Source organism: Astyanax mexicanus, chromosome 10 (genome assembly GCF_023375975.1).
Source record: "Astyanax mexicanus isolate ESR-SI-001 chromosome 10, AstMex3_surface, whole genome shotgun sequence".
NCBI classification, from domain to species: Eukaryota; Metazoa; Chordata; class Actinopteri; order Characiformes; family Acestrorhamphidae; genus Astyanax; species Astyanax mexicanus.
The window spans coordinates 50,292,833-50,310,689 of NC_064417.1; the positions used below are offsets into that span (position 1 = coordinate 50,292,833).

General features: G+C 37.1%; 1 protein-coding gene across 5 annotated transcripts in view; it reads left to right on the plus strand.

Moving 5' to 3' along the window:
* Positions 1-17,857, plus strand: part of sh3tc2 (SH3 domain and tetratricopeptide repeats 2) — a 44,983-nt gene that overhangs the window by 5,938 nt on the left and 21,188 nt on the right. For 2 of the 5 annotated variants that reach the window (XM_049483875.1, XM_049483876.1), the window contains exons 1-7: positions 1,653-2,211; positions 5,206-5,304; positions 7,548-7,679; positions 9,172-9,299; positions 9,950-10,055; positions 10,839-10,982; positions 16,259-16,457. In XM_049483875.1, coding sequence (XP_049339832.1) covers positions 2,154-2,211; positions 5,206-5,304; positions 7,548-7,679; positions 9,172-9,299; positions 9,950-10,055; positions 10,839-10,982; positions 16,259-16,457 — 866 coding nt within the window. In that variant the 5' untranslated portion in view covers positions 1,653-2,153. Of the gene's footprint in view, positions 1-1,652; positions 2,324-5,205; positions 5,305-7,547; positions 7,680-9,171; positions 9,300-9,949; positions 10,056-10,838; positions 10,983-16,258; positions 16,458-17,857 lie in introns of those variants that run through there. The other 3 variants (XM_049483878.1, XM_049483879.1, XM_049483877.1) reach the window with 2 other exon arrangements.

Consider the following 17,857-nt stretch of genomic DNA (forward strand, 5'->3'; position numbering starts at 1 on the left):
AAAAACTTGCCATTTGGATGCTCCTCCCTTATTGTGACATCACAAAAAGGAAACTTGCTTTGAACCACCCTGGCTCCACCCCTTACACATAAACCACAAACAGAGCCCAGAAACAGATTTCTTCATATGAGAGTGATTTTGTGTAAAGAACTTCATGAACATGTTTTGTATAGAACATAGACCTATTCTAACTTAACTTGTGTTAAAAGTGGTATAAAATGCTACTTTTTACCTCACATTGGGAGAATGTTTACAGAGGAAACTGAGTGAAAATAATGGGAGGACCTGCTGGCATCATTAGTGCTGAGCCCTCCCGCAGTGCCAGACATGTTGGCATCTTCGACCAGAAACTGTCAGCTTAAATACTGACCACTCAGACCAGACCAATCAATGAGAATTAAAGAAAGGAAACTTGACAAATCCAATAAAACGTACAAAAATATTTATACTGTATATCATCGCTGTCCAGTGAAAAAAAGTATCTTTAAAACAGCAACTTTACAGGAGAGAGAAAAAACCTGAAACTTTCTAAGCTTTCAATGGAAGTCAATATAAGAGTTTACCTTATTTTTCGCTTTATAAGATGCGCTTAAATCCTGTGTAATAATGTGTTTTATAATCCAGTGTGCCTTATGTATGAATTCTATCAGTCAGGTACTAAGGAGCAGTAAAGCCACTCCGATGAGGTACAGAATTATACAGGTGTTTCAGATCAGTTTTTCAGTACAGGGGCTGGAGTAGCATTAGCATTAGCCGCTAACCATGCTAGCTCTTTCGCCAGGCAGATGTAAGTATTTTTGGCCTGTAGCCTGCTGCTAACCCCAGCTAACACTGCCTGGAGCAGCATTATCATTACCAGCTAACCGCTCTAAGTGCTACCTCTTTAGCCGTTCAGAGGTGATTATTATCGGACTGTATCCTGCTGCTTACCCCGGCTAACACTGCTGGAGCAGCATTAGCATTAGCCGCTAATCAGGTGTTTGCCATGTTAGAGCAAGCTATGTGGGATGAACCGCTAGATGATACCGCCCTGGCTTACCAGAACACTCAGGGTTCCTTAGTGTAGAGCTGTTAGCTGTTAGTGTAGAGCTGTTAGCCACTAATGCTAATGCTCCAGCCTTAGTGCTGGAAAAATTCGGGAATCTAAGCTTACTGTAAATTAACTTCCAGCGCTCGTTTGACTTTAAAAGAAAGTATTTTTTTTTATTACAGTTTTTAAAGTTTGGTTTACTTAGCTTAGCTTTACTTAACATAGTTAGACCCCCACCACCACCACCCAGCAGTGAGAACTACTAAATAAATTCCTTACAGTGTCTCCTAAAATGCGCCTTATAATCCAGTGAGCCTTATGTTTGTAAAAAGACCAGAAACTTGGCGTTCAGTGTCAGTGCAGTGTATAATCTGATGCGTCTTATAAAGTGAAAAATATGGTATTTCAGGGCATTTTAAAGCATTTCTATTGGTCTGTTCATCAAGAAACTTTGGCACAGTGTAAGGGACAGTTTGTCTGTTCAAATTATGTAGTGAACTTAAAATCGACAAAAATGGAGATACTTGTTTTTCTTTGGACAGCAATTATATATATATATATATATATATATATATATATATATATATATATATATATACATACACAGTGTACCATAATACAGCCATTGTTTTTTCCATTAGTCCAGAGCCTATTGTGTTGAGAACTGGAATCACAACACTTGCTTTATAGAAGCCCCTGTCCTGTCTCCGCCCACCGGCATGCATGGACACTACTGACCAGCCCACACACTCTAGCATGCCAGCAGCAAAATGCTCTTTGTCCATTACAAACAGAGGCTGTCCAGAAAGAGAGAGAGAGAGAGAGACAGGACGGACGAGAGAGAGAGAGAGAGAGAGAGAGAGAGGGAAATAGACAGATGTAGGGGGTACATACATTAATATGTGGCGTTTAATCCAGAAAATATGAAGATATGCACATGTATGGGCTAAGAGCATACAGGACGAGAGACATAGAGGACAGGAAGACTCACAAAAAGAGAGAGAGAGAGATAGAAAAAGAGAAAGAGCGTCCATCCCGTTGGTTAATAGCCAGTGCAGTTTAAGTGGATGCCTCTCCGAGTCTGGACCATCGATTTAAAGAAGTACAGCAGCGTCTCGTCCTCATGATGTCCTGCTGCTGCCGTCCACCTCCGTGCCTGAGAAACTGCTTCTTGTTTTCAGGTTGGTCCCGTCCTGCTTCTCGTAGATTTTTGCCATGAGAGAGAGGAGTAACTTTCAGACGCACTCGTCCCTGTATTTCAGTCAGACATGGGTAATAGTTCTACCCATGAAGGTAAAGCGCATGTATGTGCGTGTGTTTGTGATCTGCTTCTAATGTTCGTAATGTTTTCCTTCCCTCGATTGATTGTGACTAATTCTACTTGTTATACAGCATCATACTGGTGTAATAGTGTGTAACAGTTTTCTGATGTCTGTGTGATTAAAATAGATCAATGTAGCATTACTGTATATTGATCTTTATAGTTGAGTTTACATGCACTCAAAATTATCAGATATTTTAAGAGTTAAGGCTGATGTTGAGTCAATGGAGAGTTGGCAGTGGCCTACACCATTGTGAGCATTTATATTTGTGCGTTACTGTATATAGATAGATAATAGATTATTTATAGTCATTGTTATCAAGAAAACAACGAAATTTAAAGTGCTTCTCCAGTCAGTGCATTTTCATACATTCACCCACAAATATATACGTTTATACACATATATACACATACACACACACACACACATATATATTGCAGTTGGGAAAAAAACTGTTCTAAAGTCTTCCTGTTCTTGCATGTATTAATAACCTGTATCTTCTGCCTGAGGGCATTAATTTAAACACGAAGTATGTTGTTGTCATTCTGCTGTTTACCCTTCCAAAACTGTAATATATATACAAATATATGAGGTATATTTGTACAATTATATGAGATATAAATACATATCTGACATACATGGCCATGCAAAGCAAAAATATGTATTGTACATATACTGTTGATATGTTCAACATATATGAAACCTATCCAAAATTGAAACATATATTTGATATATTGACATACATATCTGGCCCATAAAATATGTATGGTCATGTATGTGAAATATATGTTTAGAAATATATGTCATATACAGTATATGTCTGGCCCATACAATTTCTGTTAGAGTTATGTATGTAAAAACATATTCATTCACATGTTCATATATTAATTAAATATATATTTTAACAAATATGAATTCAACACAAATACAAAGAAAATAAATCCTATATGTATTTGTATTATATATACATATAAATGTACATTATTTATGGTTATTTCATATATTTTCTGAACTTATATCTACATATATCCAGAGGACATATGTACAGTATGTGATAATTATATAAAATGTATAAAAGGTATAAAAGGTATCAAAGATATAAAAGGTATCATATATGGAAACACCACTCTGGACATAAGGCCATATATGTCATATATTGCATTTCCATATGGGTGAATAGTGTAGGCGCATGAATGTGTAGGCTGGATCATGAGACTCAACGGACCAATCACAGTATGTTTCTGGGGTGAGGAATGTACTGTAAGGCTGTAGTGCAGTTATCATATCATATCATATACAGCCCGATTATTTAATGTATAAAAGTAAATGTATCTGGGTTGCATGGTACGGTTGCTGTGGTATGATGGTCGGCATCTTCTTGAACCCACTGCACTTCCCTCACTCTGGATATAATGAGGTCAATAATGAGGTCAGTGTGACTCAATGCGTAGAAAAGTGACACAAATACTGTACAAATCTCCAAAAGTGGTTTGGTTCCAGTTCACAAATAATTCAGATTTTAAATGGTCTGGAAACCAATATGGATTCAATCCTGATAAAGCAGAAATAGGATTTAGGCTAGCAGTCTGCTATATAGCCTCAGTCTGGTTAGGAAATCTGATAAAGAGAGCTGTTCAGTAATAAGATGTGTTTGTCAGTGCATACTCTTAACCGGAGTATTCAGCACATGAATGAAAACAAAACAAAACTCAGATTATTGCCTGACTCATGTAAACTGCAAAAATTACTGAAATTATCTAATTTCCAGGCAATACATTTTATTTTTTTCTCTGCTAAGAATTTTTGTGCTATTAAGCATTGTAAGTATAAGATTATATTGCTTATTTTACTATTAAAGGTCTGAATTAGTCTTATTTTAGGCCATTTGAACTTAAGATAAGCACAGATAAATTGCCACTCAAGTTATTCTAAATTAAGAGTCCAAATTTAAACCTGTGATTTGTGATTTTTGCTTGATTTAAGTCTTACTTTACTACTTTTGGGACTTTATGATTGTAAAAGCTCATTTTTAATAATTTTATGTTTAATTTTATATTTTAGAACACATTTTAATGTTACTGTTCATGAATGATTTGTGGTCAAAATTAAATCTAAAGTAAAAATCTAAAAGTTAAACACTTGCATCCAATGCTTCAGCCTATTAAAGTCTTTTTTTTGGTGCATTCTTATAAATCTTTGCTGAAAAATTTGACAATTTGTTTTTACATTTTTTTCACTGGAACATAATTCAGATCTAAATGGGTTAATATAAGGATATATGTCTCAATTTACATATATTTTCTTTAGATTTTGCCAACAGATATTATTTTGCAGTGTAAAATAGGTATTATTATTATATTATAATTTCCATTATCTGATTACTGAAGTTCAAGGACATTGTGCAATAAATATATTGATTGTTTTATTGATTAGTAATATAATCTGATGTATTATGCGTGTAAACACACATTAGCCAGAGTCTATTTGGTTTGTTTGGCTCGTTTTTGACTGAAGCTGTTTGTGAAATCTGGCTTATATCAGATTATATCAGTAAAACTCTCGCTAAAACCCACATTACTGTCTGACCTCTAGAGGAGGAGGATCTGGAAATGATTGGCGTCCAGGTTGTTTGAGATGTCGCTGATATGATGAAAGTGAGCTAATGGAGTCTAAATGAGTTAAGTGCATGCAGCCCCTGTCAGTGTGTCGTATCTAATGTTGGATGTGTTGTGTTGTGATGCTGGGTGGGTTCTGGTCCAGATGCATGATGAAATCCCAGCATCCCTCAGTCCCGTTCACTATTAATCTGCCCTACTGCCAAACTAATGCTCTAACTCCTCCCCCTTTCCGTAGACATATCGACCGCTGAGCTCGATGCCTTATGGAACGAGCCCCCGTACACACTAACGGGAGCCAATGAGCTATTTCCAGGAAATGATGTCATGGCCACTGGTAAGAGTGTTATAATAGAAACTGAACAGCATCACATAATATATGCTTAGATTGACTCTAATACTGAAAGTATTTGCTGATTTATTTATTTATTCACATACAGTACCAGTCAAAAGTTTGGAAACACCTTTAATTCAGAATATGTTATATATTTTAGATTCTTCAAATGTGCACATCTTGACATTTTCTGGTAAAATCACCTGGAATTTAGACTTTCAGTTAACAGCTGTGCTAAACTTGCCAAAAGTTAACTACTTGAATTTCTTGTCTCTTAATGTTAATGTTTGAGAGCATCAGTTGTAAAGTAGTGAAGAGGTAGATTTACAGGTATACAGTGAATAGTGAATATTTAAATAATGTTCTAATCCAGGTTATGAGAAGCAAGAACTACTCGACTAAATACAGAAAGTTAAAAAATTACATTAAGAAATAAAGGTGAGTCACTACGAAAAGAAGAATTTTAAGAAATTTGAAAGTATCCTCAAGTGCAGTCACAAAAAAGACCATCATAAACGTTATGATGATGAAACTGGCACTCATCAGGAGTGCTGCAGGAAAGGAACCAGCCTCAGTTAAGAGTATTTTGGTTTGTTTAACCAAACTTTTGGGTTACTACATGATTTTTAATGTGCTGAGGAGGCGTGTCCAGACTTTTGACTGGTAATGTATATTAAATTATAATTAAATATTAAAGCTTTTTTATGCATTTGTTGAACTAATTTATTAAGTAACAGATATAAAACATACCCTGACTTCCTCTTTATACAATGCACAGTGATAGGAAGGCTGTATCCATCCTGAAGAGAGCCGCGCTATTATTTCGACCACCTGACTGATATTTATAGAGCTGCTGTGATATTACCATCACTTCCTGTTTTTGCTCAATAGGAAGTGCAGAGATTGCTGCTACTGCTGTTCTAATTAACCTACTTTATAAACAAGCAAATGGAGCAAATGCATATTGTTACTCTAGAGTATAGAAATTACTTTATTTATTAGGTAAAATAGTAGTACAATCCCAAATAAGAAAAAAGTGGGGACAGTAGAGAAAATGTACATTCAAAATGCAAAATGAATGCAGTGTTTCTTACATTTACTTTGTTTGTACCTGTTTTATCTCCTTAACTCCTTCACAACCTCAGTTTCTGAATTAGTTTCCCTGATTTTGCTATTTATAGGTTTATGTTTGAGTAAAATGAACATTGTTGTTTTATTCTATAAACTACAGACAACATTTCTCCCAAATTCCAAATAAAAATATTGTCATTTAGAGCATTTATTTGCAGAAAATGAGAAATGGCTGAAAAATAACAAAAAAAGATGCAGAGCTTTCAGACCTCAAATAATGCAAAGAAAACAATTTTTTTTTTTTTTAATCACAGTTTTCATGCGTATTGGCATCATGTTCTCCTCCACCAGTCTTACACACTGCTTTTGGATAACTTTATGCTGCTCTACTCCTGGTGCAAAAATTCAATCAGTTCAGTTTGGTGGTTTGATGGCTTGTGATCATCCATCTTCCTCTTGATTATATTCCAGAGGTTTTTAATTTGGTAAAATAAAAAAAAAACTCATTATTTTTAAGTGGTGTCTTATTTTTTTCTCCAGATTATTGTATATTCCTGCAGTTGAAAAAAAGAGGAAGATGGATGATCACAAGCCATCAAACCAAACTTAACTGCTTGAATTTTTGCACCAGGAGTAAAGCAGCATAAAGTTATCCAAAAGCAGTGTGTAAGACTGGTGGAGCAGAACATGATGCCAAGATGCATGAAAAAAACTCTGATTAAAAACCAGGATTATTCCACCAAATATTGATGATTTCTAAACTCTTAAAACTTTATGAATATGAACTTGTTTTCTCTGCATTATTTGAGGTCTGAAAGCTCTGCATCTTTTTTGTTATTTCAGCCATTTCTCATTTTCTGTAAATAAATGCTCTAAATGACAATATTTTTATTTGGAATTTGGGAGAAATATTGTCTGTAGTTTATAGAATAAAACAACAATGTTCACTTTACTCAAACATAAACCTATAAATAGCAAAATCAGAGAAACTGATGCAGAAACTGAATAGATCTCTTAATAGGCTCTATGTTGTCCACATTATTAATAATAAAATATATATTTATTAGCCTAAAAGAAGAATAAAAGCATGTTGGGGAAAAATCTTGATTCATGTCATTATAAATCATTCATAAAGTGTTAATAACACAGGTTTTTTTTATATGTGTTTTTGGCAGGAAGTGATGAGGAAGTGGAGACGGAAGCTGAGGTGGAGACAGATGGGATCACTGGTGAGAGTTACTGGAGGAAGAGGGAGGCGTTTAACGGCAGCAGCGTCTCTCTCGCCGTAGGAGAACGCTTCTCTTCAGGTACGAGTTTCAGACTCTTCACTACTCTGTACTGCAGACTGAGCAGATCAGCGTCTGTAGCAGTAATGGACGGTAATGGTGGATCTGATTCAGCAGCTCTCAGAGATAATGCTCTTCCCGCCGGCCGTAATGTCTCCACTCTGTCTCATCATATCCTCTCAGCAGAGCGTCACTCTGAGAACTGCAGATTCTGTTCCCACAACGGGAAGCAAGCTGTCAATAAATAATATCATTATAGCTAAATCTAAAGCCATGTAGCTCCTCAAAATAGAAATATATATTCTATATTTCTGTACATATGGCTCTGTGTAATGCCCTACCTGTGTAAGCTACCTATAGCACCACACTGAATAAAATCCATTGGCAAAAACTAGACAAATTATATGTAAAATAAGACATATATGTTTATATTAAGCTAATTGAAATCTGTCAATGGGTTGAGCAAAACGTTTTTTTAGCAAAATTTCTTTTTAAAAAAGTAGCAATTGACTTTAAGTCCCAAAATAAGTGAAATAATATTAAAATGAAAAAAAATAAATAAATTTGGAATTGTGTGTTATTTTAAGTGCAAATGACTTAAAAAATAAAACAAGGTGCAAATTCTAAGTAAGACTGAGCAAGATAATTATTTCTAAAATAACTTAAATAATCTTAAGACAAAAAGTCTTATCAGAGACGAAAATAGCATTGCCTTAATATTAGACAATTTAACTTGCTAAGATTTAGTATTTATTTAAGTTGTTAAGACTAATGATTTTTTTTGACAATAGATTGTTCCAGAATTAGTTGCAATAAACAATATTACCATACTTTTAAGAGCATTTAATCACACTGATAAAATGCTAATATTATAACACCTTTTCAGTTCCATTACCGTACCAGTACCAAAAGTTTCATAATTTTAAATTGTTCTTTGTTTGAAATTTTAGATTCTTCAATGTAGCACCTCTTGCTTAGATAGAGACAGTTTTGCACATCTCTGCTGGATTTTCTCAGTCAGATTTATGAGGTAGAGTCACCTGGAATTCAGGCTTTCAGTTAACAGCTGTGCTGAACTCATCAAGAGTTAATTACTTGAATTTCTTGTCTCTTAATAAAGTGTTTGAGAGCATCAGTTAAAGTAAAGTAGTGAAGAGGTAGAGTTACAGGTATACAGTGAATAGTGAATATTTGAGTAATGTTCTAATCCAGATTATGAGAAGCAAGAAATACTCCAAAAGTATCCTCAAAGAACATCAAAAAGGTTATGATGGAACTGGCACTCATCAGGACCCCACAATAAAAGGAAGAGCAAGAGTTTCCTCGGATGCACAGGATAAGTGCTTTTAAGTTACTACATGATTCCTTATGTTCATTCATAGTCTGGGTCACTTTACTATTCATTTACTATGAAGAAAAAAAAACTCAATATTGTAATTATTATGTAACAGACCTAGGGTCACCAGTTAAGGGGTTTTAACTGTCAGCTGTATTTGTTGTCTATTTGGTTCAGATGTGATTCTGGTGTTCAGTGGAAAGAGGAGGTCCAGTATTGAGCCTGATACTCACCTGCAGGAGGCGCTACGGACCCGGCTAAGAGTCGTGGAGAGCAACAGCCAAGATGTCATCCAGCTATTTAAGGTAAGATTATACGGAGCTTATTAAAGCGTTGGAACGAGACCCTAATGTGTGGAAACGAGATAAATAAGGTGTTTGAATGAAATAGTTCGACTTATCAAGGCATGAGAACAAAATAATTAGGTCGCAGACAGAGAATAACAAAGTTTGTTTTTCTGTAAATTAATGTCCATTAAGAAACTGAATATTACATCAAAGCTCCAATCCAAAGATAATATTTAGTAAGAAAATGGAGAGTGAACTAATTATCTCATTCCCATGCCTTAATTATCTCATTCCTATGCATTAGGTTTTTATTCCCACGCCTTAATAAGTTGTAGCCACGCATTAGGATCTCATTCCTCCGCCTTAATAAGTTGTGACCATGCCTTAGGATCTCATTCCCACTCCTTTAATATGTTGTGGCCACACCTTAGGATCTCATTCCCTCGCCTTCATAAGTCATGGCCAAACATACTTTTTTTCAACATGATGTCACTATAGAGGCCCCATAAGATTAAGGTAAACCAGCCCAAAATAACAGAAGAAAATAAAAACAGTGATTTATAACAGAATGACCTCTCTCTATTTCTCTTTCTCTCTCTCTCTCTCTCTCTCTATCTCTCTCTTTCTCTCTCTCACCTATTGCTATCTCTCTCTCTCTCTTTCTGCAGGATCTGTCAGCGCGTCTGGTTTCAGTACATGCTGAAAAAGACTGCTTCGTTATCACCTTTAAAACTGTGGAGGAAATCTGGAAGTTCTCCACTTACCTGGCTCTGGGTAAGCTATCACAGATAAATTCAAGTGACAGGGACTAATAGTGGGTCCCATGACTTTTGGCATGTCCAATAGAAGCTAAGGAAGGCTGCACCGACCTGTGAGATATGAACTGTGCCAGAATTACTTGACGTTTTTAGCCAGACACCACCGGTCACCATCATTAATGCCATAATGCCCTGTATGAGGTAGAGATGGGCAATATATTGATATTTTAGTGTTTTTTTTTTTATTATTCTCTGATTTACTAAGGATTTTGAGCTTTTGCGATTATTGCTTATTTTAAGTAACCTTAGTAAGTGAAATTTGCTTTCCTCATTGGCAGATTTTTTTTTTGATTAATATGAGCATATACCTCTCAATTTACATATATTTTGTATAGTTCCGTATTGTTTAATCCTCAAGGTTTGTGCTATAACATGGAATATTGGCACTGTTGAGCTGCGGTCGTAATGCAGAGTGTATTATTACGATGATACCACAGTTCCATTATTGCTAAAAGATTTAGAGTTAAAAAGGAGGATAAAATAGTTCCACTGCTGCTCTGTTTGTAGCTGCGCTGTTTGGTTTGTAAGCGCTGCATCGTTGCTAGGTTGATACCGGCTGATAATGGTACTCACAGAATGCCTCTCAGCCAATCACATTGCAGGGTCGGAACTAACTGTGATATAATTATACATAATTATTAGTTTTACTCTTTAGTTTGCTGTTGTTCACATGATACATGGGTTACAGTGTATTTTATTACTCTCTACCACAGTGTGATTTTGTAATATTATATCTCAGGGTATGTGGCGAGGTGTCTGGAGAACTTCCTGTGTGATCAGTCGTTCTGGCTGGACCCTGTGCTGCTCAGTGATGTGGAGATCTGTGTGACGGTGGATGAGGAACACCTGGCCACGCTTTACCTGGGGCTCCTGCTGCAGGAGGGTGAGAGTCCGCCCAGCTGCACCGCAGTTCTGCTTTCAATAGAAACCTGATCTAACTTCCCTTTTCTCAGAAACCAGATTAAATAACCTGAAATTAACCGGGTTTAACCTGTTTAACCTCCAGATTTAATACCTGTACATGATGAGAGGTTCTCTCGTTTCTTTCAGCTGTGTGTAAACGTATTCAAAGATGCATTACTAACAGTACAGTGACAATGCTAACATACAGTAACAATGCTTTCAGTACAGTAGCAATTCTAATGGCACAGTGGCAATTCTAACAGTACAGTAACAATACAAATAGTACAGTAGCAAGGCTAACAGCTAGGTGGTAATGCAGATGACACAGTATTAATGCTAACAGTACAGTATCAATGCTAACAATAAAGTAGCAATGCTGACAGCTAGGTGGCAATGCTAACAGAACAGTAGCAAGGTAAACAGTACAGTAGCAATGCTAACAGCTATAGGTGGCAATGCTAACAGCTAGGTCACATTGTTAACAGTACAGAAGCAAGGCTAACAGCTAGGTGGTAATGAAAACGGCACAGTATCAATGCTAACGGAACAGCAGCCATGCTAACAGTACAGTAGCAATGCTAATGGCACAGCAGCAATGTTAACAGTACAGTAGCAATGCTAACAGTACAGTAGAAATGCTAATGGCACAGCAGCAATGTTAACAGTACAGTAGCAATGCTAACAGTACAGTAGAAATGCTAATGGCACAGCAGCAATGTTAACAGTACAGTAGCAATGCTAACAGTACAGTAGAAATGCTAATGGCACAGCAGCAATGCTAACAGTACAGTAGCAATGCTAATGGAACAGCAGCAATGTTAACAGTACAGTAGCAATGCTAACGGTACAGCAGCAATGTTAACAGAACAGTAGCAATGCTAACAGTACAGTAGCAATGCTAACGGTACAGCAGCAATGTTAACAGTACAGTAGCAATGCTAACAGTACAGTAGCAATGCTAATGGCACAGCAGCAATGCTAACGGTACAGCAGCAATGTTAACAGTACAGTAGCAATGCTAACAGTACAGTAGCAATGCTAATGGCACAGCAGCAATGCTAACAGTACAGTAGCAATGTTAATGGCACAGCAGCAATGTTAACAGTACAGTAGCAATGCTAACAGTACAGTAGCAATGCTAACAGTACAGTAGAAATGCTAATGGCACAGCAGCAATGCTAACAGTACAGTAGCAATGCTAATGGCACAGCAGCAATGTTAACAGTACAGCAGCAATACTAACAGTACAGTAGAAATGCTAACAGTACAGTAGCAATGCTAATGGCACATCAGCAATACTAACAGTACAGCAGCAATACTAACAGTACAGTAGCAATGCTAACAGTACAGTAGCAATGCTAACGGCACAGCAGCAATGTTAACAGTACAGTAGCAATGCTAATGGCACAGCAGCAATGCTAACAGTACAGTAGCAATGCTAATGGCACAGCAGCCATGTTAACAGTACAGTAGCAATGCTAACAGTACAGTAGAAATTCTAATGGCACAGCAGCAATGCTAACAGTACAGTAGCAATGCTAATGGAACAGCAGCAATGTTAACAGTACAGTAGCAATGCTAACAGTACAGCAGCAATGTTAACAGTACAGTAGCAATGCTAACAGTACAGTAGAAATGCTAACAGTACAGTACAGTACAGCAGCAATACTAACAGTACAGTAGCAATGCTAACAGTACAGTAGCAATGCTAACGGAACAGCAGCAATGTTAACAGTACAGTAGCAATGCTAATGGCACAGCAGCAATGCTAACAGTACAGTAGCAATGCTAACAGTACAGTAGAAATGCTAATGGCACAGCAGCAATGCTAACAGTACAGTAGCAATGCTAATGGCACAGCAGCAATGTTAACAGTACAGTAGCAATGCTAACAGTACAGTAGAAATGCTAATGGCACAGCAGCAATGCTAACAGTACAGTAGAAATGCTAATGGCACAGCAGCAATGCTAACAGTACAGTAGCAATGCTAATGGCACAGCAGCAATACTAACAGTACAGCAGCAATACTAAGAGTACAGTAGCAATACTAACGGCACAGCAGCAATGTTAACAGTACAGTAGCAATGCTAATGGCACAGCAGCAATGCTAACAGTACAGTAGCATTGCTAATGGCACAGCAGCAATGTTAACAGTACAGTAGCAATGCTAATGGCACAGCAGCAATGCTAACAGTACAGTAGCAATGCTAACGGCACAGCAGCAATGTTAACAGTACAGTAGCAATGCTAATGGCACAGCAGCAATGCTAACAGTACAGTAGCAATGCTAATGGCACAGCAGCCATGTTAACAGTACAGTAGCAATGCTAACAGTACAGTAGAAATTCTAATGGCACAGCAGCAATGCTAACAGTACAGTAGCAATGCTAATGGAACAGCAGCAATGTTAACAGTACAGTAGCAATGCTAACAGTACAGCAGCAATGTTAACAGTACAGTAGCAATGCTAACAGTACAGTAGAAATGCTAACAGTACAGTACAGTACAGCAGCAATACTAACAGTACAGTAGCAATGCTAACAGTACAGTAGCAATGCTAACGGAACAGCAGCAATGTTAACAGTACAGTAGCAATGCTAATGGCACAGCAGCAATGCTAACAGTACAGTAGCAATGCTAACAGTACAGTAGAAATGCTAATGGCACAGCAGCAATGCTAACAGTACAGTAGCAATGCTAATGGCACAGCAGCAATGTTAACAGTACAGTAGCAATGCTAACAGTACAGTAGAAATGCTAATGGCACAGCAGCAATGCTAACAGTACAGTAGAAATGCTAATGGCACAGCAGCAATGCTAACAGTACAGTAGCATTGCTAATGGCACAGCAGCAATGTTAACAGTACAGTAGCAATGCTAATGGCACAGCAGCAATGCTAACAGTACAGTAGCAATGCTAATGGCACAGCAGCAATGTTAACAGTACAGTAGCAATGCTAATGGCACAGCAGCAATGTTAACAGTACAGTAGCAATGCTAACAGTACAGTAGAAATGCTAATGGAACAGCAGCAATGCTAATGGAACAGCAGCAATGCTAACAGTACAGTAGCAATGCTAACAGTACAGCAGCAATGTTAACAGTACAGTAGAAATGCTAACAGTACAGTAGAAATGCTAATGGCACAGCAGCAATGCTAACAGTACAGTAGCAATGCTAACAGTACAGTAGCAATGTTAACAGTACAGTAGCAATGCTAACAGTACAGTAGCAATGCTAATGGCACAGCAGCAATACTAACAGTACAGTAGCAATACTAACAGTACAGTAGAAATGCTAATGGCACAGCAGCAATGCTAACAGTACAGTAGCAATGCTAATGGCACAGCAGCAATGTTAACAGTACAGCAGCAATACTAACAGTACAGTAGCAATGCTAACAGTACAGTAGCGATGCTAATGGCACAGCAGCAATACTAACAGTACAGCAGCAATACTAACAGTACAGCAGCAATACTAACAGTACAGCAGCAATGCTAACAGTACAGTAGCAATGCTAACAGTACAGTAGCGATGCTAATGGCACAGCAGCAATACTAACAGTACAGCAGCAATACTAACAGTACAGCAGCAATGCTAACAGTACAGTAGCAATGCTAACAGTACAGCAGCAATGCTAACAGTACAGTAGCAATGCTAATGGCACAGCAGCAATGCTAACAGTACAGTAGCAATGCTAATGGCACAGCAGCAATGCTAACAGTACAGTAGCAATGCTAACAGTACAGTAGAAATGCTTACATTGATGGATGTGGATAAGGATGGTGGCCTGCAAGCTGATAATGTTGCTGCTGTTTATTTACACAGATACAAAGGAAAAAGCATTTAGAAATAACTCTCAGTGACTTTTTTTGTACAAGGACCACAGAAGCCAGATTAAATAACCTGAAATAAACAGGGTTTAACCAGAGAACAGTTTTTTTTAGCTCCTGATTTAATACCTGTCTATGACGAGAGGTTATCACGTACACAAAGACGCTCTGTCCTGCTTCCTCGAATCATTACTGGCAACACCGTCAACAGCCCCAGTCCTGCCATCACCTGTCACGCCTCATAATCTGATGAATTAGCCGTAAACAGCGTAATTTCTCCAGTTCAGGATCTGCTAAAAGCAAGTGTAGAGTGGTAAACATGCTGAGGAACATACAGGACAATACATCACACTGGCTGATAAACACATTTTATAAATAAAGCACTTTTTCACAGTCAATAAAGGCTGATTTGATATCATGAGAGAACATTGGATTTGATTTGTTCTATTCTAAAAGCGCCTTTCTTAATATAGCTCTGGAAAAAAAATTAAGAGACCAACGATAACATTCCTCCCAAATAATTCCAAATAAAAATATTGTAATTTAGATCATTTATTTTTCAGAAAAAAAGATGAAATAACAAAAAAGATCCAGAGCTTTCAGACCTCAAATAATGCAAAGAAGACAAGTTTATTCAATATTCATAAAGATTTAAGAGTTCAGAAATCAATATTTGGTGGAATAACTCTGTTTTCATGCATCTTGGCATGTTCTCCTCCACCAGTCTTACACACTGCTTTTAGATAACTTTATGCTGCTTTACTCCTGGTGGAAAAATTCAAGCAGTTCAGTTTGGTGGTTTGATGGCTTGTGATCATCCATCTTCCTCTTGATTATATTCCAGAGGATTCAATTTGGTCAAATCAAATAAATTCGCATTTTTAAGTGGTCTTTTATTTTTTTGTATGTTCTAGGACTTTTCAATAATTTGATTCTTTTAAAAGTATGTGATTTGTAAATTAAGTAATTTGACTCTCTAAACCATCACTGATTGGTGGAAACTTCACACTAGATCTCGAGCAGTTTGGACTGTGTGTCTCTCCACTCTTCCTCCAGACTCTGCTCCCTTGATTTCCTTTAAATGAAATGTAAAATTTACTGATGATCAGTGATGGTTTGGAGAGACATGTCATCTGCTGGTGTTGATCCACTGTGTTTTATTATCAAGACTAAAGTCAGTGCAGTTTTGTTTTCCCACAAAATCTTACAGCACTTCATGCTTCCCTCTGCTGCTGACAACTTTTATAGAGATGCAGATTTCATTTTCCAGCAGGACTTTTCTGAAACAATGATTTTTTGGTTTTCAGTGGCTGTAAGCCATAATCATCAACAATAAAAGAAATAAAAGCTTAAAATAGATCACTCTGTGTGTAATAAATTTATATAATATATGAGTTTCTGTTGGTTTCTGTTGGTTTGCAGGTTCATTCTTTGCTAAAGCTTTGCTGAACAGTGAGGGAACACAGGAGGAGGAGGAGGAGCTGGTCTACAGGAAGAATGACCTGGTGATGGTGAAGGATATTGGACAGCAGGGCGTGTGGGAGGGAACACTACTGTCTACTGGGCATCATGGCCTGGTGCCTGTTCACGCCATGCAGCCCCTGCCCTACCCTTTCTACCAGTGAGTGACTTTAATTTATATATGATGCAGTAAAACACCAAATGCTGGAGAAGTAAAAAAGCATGCAGTGTTTCACTGTAAACAGTATGAACACAGAGATGTTTTACATTTTCTCAGCCATGACATGCAGCATGTAATTTATCATTATATTTTTGAGCAATGCATGGATGTATGAAATACAGAACAAACAGAAAAGTACAGAAAAAGTATTTGCCCACTTACAGATTTCTTTTGTTTTTGTCATACTTACATTTCTTAGATTATCAAACAAACTTTAATATCAGACAAAATATAACCTGAGTAAATATAAAAAGCACCTTTTAAATGATGATTTTAATGACGGATGAAAAATAAAGTAATTGATCATCTATCAGTCTTAAAAAGGTTAAAAAGTCATTTCTAAAGCTTTGGGACTCCAAAAAAACACAGTGTGAGCTAATATTCACTAATGGTGAAAATATGGAACCATGCTAATCGATCCCAGTAGAAACCGGCTGACTGAAATGACTCCAAAAGGTCATGGACAACTCATCCAGGAGGTCACAAAAGAACCCAGAAATACATTTAAAGAACTGCAGGTCTTAGTCGCCTCAGTTAAGGTCAGTGTTAATGATTCAATTATAAGTAAGAGACTGGGTGAAAATGGTCTTCATGGGAGAATTTCAAGATAAAAAACACTACTGACCAAAAATAACACAACTAACATACTAACACAAATAACATCTTGATGATCCAAAAAGGTTTTGGAGTGGTCTAGTTAAAAAAGTCTGATTGAGATGCTGTGGATGATCTTAAACAGAACGTTTATGCTAAAAAAACTTTTCAATGTGTCTGAATTAAAATAATTCTGTAAAGAAGAGTGGAACAAAACTCCTCCACAAAGATGAGAAAGACGTAAAGCTTAATTGCAGTTGTTGCTGCCAAGAGTATCAGAGACACCAAGTTAATAGGTTTAGGATAGTAAATTGGTTTGGATAGTTTTTTTTCCTTAAAAAAATTAATTATCATTTTTAAAATGCTTTTTATATTAACTCAAGTTATCTTTGTCTAATATTAAAGTTTGCTTGATAATCAGAAAAAAATCAGTATTGTCAGGGCCGGGGTGCAGGGTAGACGAGGAGGCGGACGCAAACTCGGGAAAACATGGAACACTGACAGACGAAAAACGTACAAGGATCGACACCGGGGAAATGAAACACGGACCTTAAATAGAGGTGCACACACACAGGAAACATGAAACACCTGGGACGAAGGGGCGGAGTTACAGAAGAACACAGGTGAGTGGAAAAACACAGGTAGAACACAGGGTCACGGGTCACGTGGGACAACACAGGCACGAGGACAGACAGGAAACAGGGCCAGGACCTTACAAGTATGACAAAAAAGCAAAAAAAAAAAGA